Consider the following 7,059-nt stretch of genomic DNA (forward strand, 5'->3'; position numbering starts at 1 on the left):
GTGTGTGAGTGTGTGTGTGTGTGTGTATTACGGTGTGTGTAAGTGTGTTTGTGAGTGAGCTAGTGTGTTTGTGAGTGAGCTAGTGTGTGTGTGAGTGTGTGTGTGTGTGTGTATTACGGTGTGTGTAAGTGTGTTTGTGAGTGTTACTGTGTGTGTGAGTGTATGTGAGAGAGTGTGTTTGTGTGTGTGTATGAGTGTGGGTGTGAGTGAGTATTTGTGTGTATGTGAGTGTGTGTTTGTGTGTGTGTAAGCATGTAGATAAAGGTAGAACTTTGACAGCAGTAGTGTGTGTGACTGTGTGTGTGTGAGAGAGAGTGTGTAGATAGCAGCTGTGTGTGTGTGTGTGTGTGTGTGTGTTTGTAAGAGTGTGTGTGTGTGTGTGTGTGTGTGAGAGCATGTAGATAAAAGGACTTTGACAGTAGTGTGTGTGTGTGTGTGTGCACACGTTGAACTATGACCGGCCAAAAGTATTGGGACACCCACCGCGAGCCCGTCGGGCGTTAGAACAGTGACCTCTGTGTGACCTCTCCAGCTATAAAAACAGACGCTCAGACTCTGGAGTGCGTGTGTGGGGATTTGTGCCCGTCCAGACCGGTGGCGTCCCAACACTTCTGTACAGACTCGTTTCTACTCACTCCGTTTCTACAGCATTAGAGCTTTATCCTGATCAGGGTCGCGGTGGGCCCGGGTTGCTTGGAACCACCCTGACCACTTTAGCCTCCGGTAGCGCGTGAGAACTAAAAACCCTACAGCCGTGCGCGTGCGCGCTCTCTCTCACCTTGATCAGGTCCAGTGGGTGCGTGCAGCACGCAGCTCCGCACGAGGCGATCCCACCGAAGTACCAGCGCGAGATCCGCTTCTCGGTCATCTCGCCGGGTTTCACCGGAGACTTGATCAGAACGGAAAAGTGCACAGATAGAGAAAGAGAAAACAGCAGCAGCAGCAGCAGCAGCAGCACCGCGTCCCTGATCCCGGTCCGTTCACCTCCTCGCGCTGTGTGTGTGTGTGTGTGTGTCTGACACGGTGCTCACGCGACAGCGCGCTTGTCAGAGCGCACGCGCGCCTGCGTCCTTCCCAGCACTCCAAGCACTCACAAAGTTCACCGGCGGCCAATGAGTGCGCGTGCGCGTGCGCGCTCGGCCCCTCCTCCTCCTCACCTCACCTAAGCGTCTCGCGCCGGTTCCACTAAGGAGCGCGTTCCGGCGCGTGAGAGCTCGGTGGACTCCGGTGCTTCCGGCTCCTCGTGCTCGTGCACGTGCACGTGCTCGTGCACGAGATTTTGCACGCGCACGAGATCTTAAAGCGCCAGGCACTCTTTTACCAGGAGCGAACAGTGGCGCACCAGTGGCTCGTGTTTACAAAAGCTGTTTAATTGTACGTCTTTATACTGGTCAGGGTCAAGGTGGGTTCGGTTTCATTAGGAAACACTGAGCACAAGGCGGGAATACCCCCGTTGGACACTGTTGGGCCCTTGAGCAAGGCCCTTGACCCCCAATTTCTCAGTATAACCCACAGTATACTGTCCAGCACTGTAAGTCGCTTTGTAATGAGGTTTGTAAAAGTGGTTCATGACACCTCCGGTCCAGAAGGTGGCGGTAAAGCTGTCTCCATAGCAACACAAGCAGCGTCTTCGGGTCCATGTCACGTGTTCTGTTCCTTCGCCTGGCTTTACAGTCCACACACACACACGTGGCATAACAAAATATGGACATTCGTATTGCCAAAGCATATAGAAGCACTTTGTAGTTCTACAATTACTGACTGTAGTCCGTCTGTTTCTCTGCATGCTTTGTTAGCTCCTTTCATGCTGTTCTTCAATGGTCAGGACCCCCACAGAGCACTGCAGTGACACTGACATGGTGGTGGTGTGTTAGTGTGTGTTGTGCTGGTATGAGTGGAGTTTTTAAAAACCTCACTGTCACTGCTGGACTGAGAATCGTCCACCAATCAAAAACACCCAGCCGACAGCGCCCCGTGGGCAGCGTCCTGTGCCCACTGATGAAGGTCTAGAAGATGACCGACTCAAACAGCAGCAATAGATGAGCGATCGTCTCCGACTTTACATCTACAAGGTGGAGCAACTAGGTAGGAGTGTCTAATAGAGTGGACAGTGAGTGGACACGGTGTTTAAAAACTCCAGCAGCGCCGCTGTGTCTGATCCACTCATACCAGCACAACACACACTGACACACCACCACCATGTCAGTGTCACTGCAGTGCTGAGAATCATCCACCACCTAAATAATACCTGCTCTGTGGGGATCCTGACCATTGAAGAACAGCATGAAAGGGGGTAACAAAGCATGCAGAGAAACAGATGGACTACAGTCAGTAATTGTAGAACTACAAAGTGCTTCTATGTTATGCCTGATCAGTGGGCGTCCCTAAAGTCAGGACACATGGGCAAAATGCATATTGTCATACAGTCAGTGATATTTCCTATGTGTCCAGACTTTAGGGACGCCCTGTATATGGACAAAAGTATTGGGACACACTTCTAATTTTGCAATTCACGTGTCTCAGACACAACAATGCTCACTGTCCAGCAGGCTTATGCTCGAGTGTCCACATACTTTTGGACACAGACACAGAGATTTAAAACTCATGGAAGCCAGTTTTCATTTCGAGGAATCTAACTGGTCGATTTCCACCACTAGGGGGCGTGAACGCGCTTTCATAAAGACGTGATGTTTCGATCACGTGTGTGTGTGTGTGTGTGTGTGTGTGTGTGTGTGTGTGTGTGTGTGTGGGTGTGGCACAGCTAAGATTTGAACTCTTTGAACCAGCACTTAAGCAGCAGCACTAGTAATCAGAAGGCTGCCAGTTCAAGCCCCACCTCACCGCTTCCTAACAAAGAGTCGACATGAAAGCGACAGCAGATGTGGGCCGGTTATGACAGGGGTCGGGGTCTGTCTCCATGGCGACAGCAGATGTGGGCCGGTTATGACAGGGGTCGGGGGCTGTCTCCATGGCGACAGCAGATGTGGGCCGGTTATGACAGGGGTCGGGGTCTGTCTCCATGGCGACAGCAGATGTGGGCCGGTTATGACAGGGGTCGGGGGCTGTCTCCATGGCGACAGCAGATGTGGGCCGGTTATGACAGGGGTCGGGGTCTGTGACCCGTTGTTAACATATTTGACATAGCGATGACATCACACACACTGAGTGTTTGTTCGTCTGGTGTATCCTGCTATTGTGTCCACACACACACACACACACACACACACACACACGGGCCACATGTGCACAACCGCCCACGTCTGATTTACATGAATAAAAAGCCTCATCTGGGTGCAGCAATAACACAAGCTCACATCTGGGGTCCAGGGTTCAAATGGACCCCCATTGGGAGATGCACTCGTCAGTGCGCTCTCAGTGCGGGTCCCAAGCCCGGAACCAAACTGGACCAGGTCTGGTATGTGGACGGGTCCGCCGTGGTGACCCCTATATTATGGGAGCAGGGACAGGGCAAGGATACTCCAAATACAGGACGCCCACACACATGCCAAACCTCCTCCAGACAGGGACTGTAGGCGAAGCAAGGGTCGAACCCTGGTTTTCAGGGTCCACATTGGTGCTCTACGCTGCCAACTACTGTTAGGATGAATCTTTTGTTCAAAAGGTCCTGAAGAAAGCAGTCGAAGGAAGTCCAGAAAGTACTCTTTAAAACACTTTATTAAGTGTAAAAATAATCTGTGAATATATATCAGAGCTAAGCTGATCAGCGTTCTTTTCTCCTGCAGTCTAGACACACAACCACAAAAGCAAGACCCTGGTTTCTGCCCGCGCCGTCCTTTTAAACTAGTCTAGGCTCCTCCCCCGCTGCTGCTGTTGGAGCCAATGAAATGTGCTAAAAAGGCCCAGGCTCCGCCCACCCCCTAAAATGGCAGCGGCCATATTGAACAATAGACCATGCTGCCTGGATGTTGTAAAACTTGGAAAATGCCGTAAAACTGAAAAACCTAACAATCCCCCCTTGGAAGCATCTTAATGCTTCCACATTAACTTTTAACTATAGGTTAGGTGTTTCTAGATCCCAGGAGATAAGGATAGCTGTCAGCAACCCCCCAATTTAACCCCTTCTGACTACATGGCCACTGGGCTGAATTTTATACAATAAAACGTTTCTAAAAATAAAAAGGCTACCAGTTAAACTAAAGGAACCGTACCTATCGCAACAGCTCCTAACCCTGAAACAAACAAACAAAAAATAATAAAAACAGGAAATCAAAATAAAGTAATTAAAAAATAGGAAATCAAACACGAGAAAAATAAAATAAAAACAATGGGTGCGTGGCTTCTACAGGAAGTCCGTTCAGGTTGTCCTCCACCAGACGGAGCTGCAGATATTCAGAAGGGGCCCATAGCTCCTGTGTCTCTGCATGACTCCTAATGTCTTATGGATTCTCCCCTGTCGGTCTTACCTGTTTCCACAGCAGCACAAACATTTCCTAAAAATAGCAGGGTACCAAACATATATACATTGTAAACAATCCTGAACTAACCCCTTGCGTTTTGTAGCTAAACTATGTGTGTTGCACTTAACTAGTGTTTTCAAAGATGGTCTAGGTGTCTGCGAACTATATGTTTGTGTTTTTGTTGTCCTAGTCTAACTAAATTCTCCCCCCTCGTCTTGTTCCGCTCCGTTGATTCCGCTGGACTCTTCTTCCACATAGTCGGTTTTGTCGGGCTTTTCTGCTGTGGGTTGTTCCCTGTAGGCAGGTCCAGTTAGTGCCACTTCTGTCCCTTGGAGTGGGTCTTCCAGTCCCCTCAGTGTCTGCCTCTGCCAGTCCTTCCCAGTCTCCTTCCTTCATCACGGTGTGTGATTAGTAGTGCTGGTCCTCTCTCCTCATCTTGTCTGGTCGGTTTTACCTTTAATTAAGCAGAGTTAGTAGCACTTATACTGCTCGAAGTGGGTCTTCCGGCCCACCTTCAAGGGTATCCTCCTCATCATCATCTACCTGATATCTCGACAAATCAGCCAACACCATCTGGATAACTGGTGGATCCTGCCCCCCTCTGCTTCCTCTACACACTACTTCTATCACAAATTTTTCTATTAATATCCTGATGCACAGGATACCACAACAACAACATATCACTAAAATTACCAATCCTACACATACTGACATCACCAAACTTGCAATAACTTCCTTCCATGGCCCAAACATCCCTTCTAGCCACTTAACCCATTCATACACACATACAATCATACAACAGACAAACATATAAGCTACTTACCCAGCCCTCACTGCAGCCACCCCACTCCCAACAACGGGATACACGGCCACGGTGAGCTTAGACACCACTGCCGCAAGGCTTTCTGGGTAAAGCCCGTGCCAGACCCAGTGGCGACGCTACACTGCCCCCTCCCTAATGGTCAACCGTCCCGGTGACCCACTCACCAGCGTCTACTGGGTGGCTCCATGTCCGGACCGCACCCCATTACACTGCCGAGTCGCTCTTCCACCCACTGCTGGACCGGGCACCCTGCCCCTACAGCCACCTGGGCTAGCGCACTCGCACAGACCGGGCATATTGGCTCACCAAACCATCAGAGCCACCCAAACACCACGATCCCACTTCTGACACCAATGTGGCGCCGGCGAGTAAGGAAGGTTAGCGTCAGGGCCGCAAGTGAGCTGCCTTTGGCAGTTCATTCAGTGTTTTAGCGACAGACACCCATTCATACACACATCCCTTCTGAAAAATGTCCCCTGTTTATCGGTTCTGGTTTGTTGCTCCTGAAACAGGTGTAATTGTCTTTATAAGCTTTGATGTTGGTTGGGGTTGGTTCCTGAGTTAGTGGGTGAGACATGGATAAATTCTCTATGTGTTAAATTAGACATTTTAGACCGCTTTAAACAACCTTTCGAGCAAAATCTGTAACACGTATTAAGACAAAGATAAACTGGTTTTAACGAGACACACCCTAGTACAGAAAATTCCTGCCTAGTCGAAGAATACGAGTATTCTTTTAACATTCACTGGCACAACTCACTCGGTTGTCCAAACACAACTCAGACAAAAGAACGTAAACCTCAGTACAACAACAGTGTCTACTGGAAACAAACAATTACTTCACCACGACCGACAATGGCCCTATGGAAACAAACATATACTTCAGGGCAATCGACAGTGATCCCCTGGAAACAAACAATTACTTCACCGCGACCGACAATGGCCCTATGGAAACAAACATATACTTCAGGGCAATCGACAGTGATCCCCTGGAAACAAACAATTACTTCACCGCGACCGACAATGGCCCTATGGAAACAAACATATACTTCAAGGCAATCGACAGTGATCCCCTGGAAACAAACATTCACTTCACCGCGACCGACAATGGCCCTATGGAAACAAACATATACTTCAGGGCAATCGACATTGATCCCTTGGAAACAAACAATCACTTCACCGCGACCGACAATGGCCCTATGGAAACAAACATATACTTCAGGGCAATCGACAATGGCCCTATGGAAACAAACAATCACTTCACCGCGACCGACAATGGCCCTATGGAAACAAACATATACTTCAGGGCAATCGACATTGATCCCTTGGAAACAAACAATCACTTCACCGCGACCGACAATGGCCCTATGGAAACAAACATATACTTCAGGGCAATCGACATTGATCCCTTGGAAACAAACAATCACTTCACCGCGACCGACAATGGCCCTATGGAAACAAACATATACTTCAGGGCAATCGACAGTGATCCCCTGGAAACAAACAATTACATCACAGCGACCGACAATGGCCCTATGGAAACAAACATATACTTCAGGGCAATCGACAGTGATCCCCTGGAAACAAACAATTACATCACAGCGACCGACAATGGCCCTATGGAAACAAACATATAGTTCATTACTTGTCTCTCATACTGCATTAACCCTTCCTGCTATATAAAATTCCCCTTCAAACAGTTCAAACTGATCAGAGCAGAAGGTGCACACACATTACATCTAACATTTTCTACACTTATTCTACTTCATCATCGTCGCATGCTAGAGAGCCTTCAAATTTTCTAAATCACATTTTTTC

At 48.8% G+C, this 7,059-nt stretch overlaps 1 protein-coding gene across 1 annotated transcript in view; it reads right to left on the reverse strand.

Moving 5' to 3' along the window:
* The window catches only part of slc25a10b (solute carrier family 25 member 10b), a 20,004-nt gene extending 18,762 nt beyond the window's left edge, over positions 1-1,242 (reverse strand). The window contains exon 1 of the mRNA XM_063010756.1: positions 779-1,242. Coding sequence (XP_062866826.1) covers positions 779-868 — 90 coding nt within the window. The 5' untranslated portion in view covers positions 869-1,242. The remainder of the gene's footprint in view (positions 1-778) is intronic.
* Positions 1,243-7,059: the final 5,817 nt, after the last annotated feature.

The sequence above is a fragment of the Trichomycterus rosablanca genome, chromosome 15 (genome assembly GCF_030014385.1).
Source record: "Trichomycterus rosablanca isolate fTriRos1 chromosome 15, fTriRos1.hap1, whole genome shotgun sequence".
Classification (NCBI taxonomy): domain Eukaryota; kingdom Metazoa; phylum Chordata; class Actinopteri; order Siluriformes; family Trichomycteridae; genus Trichomycterus; species Trichomycterus rosablanca.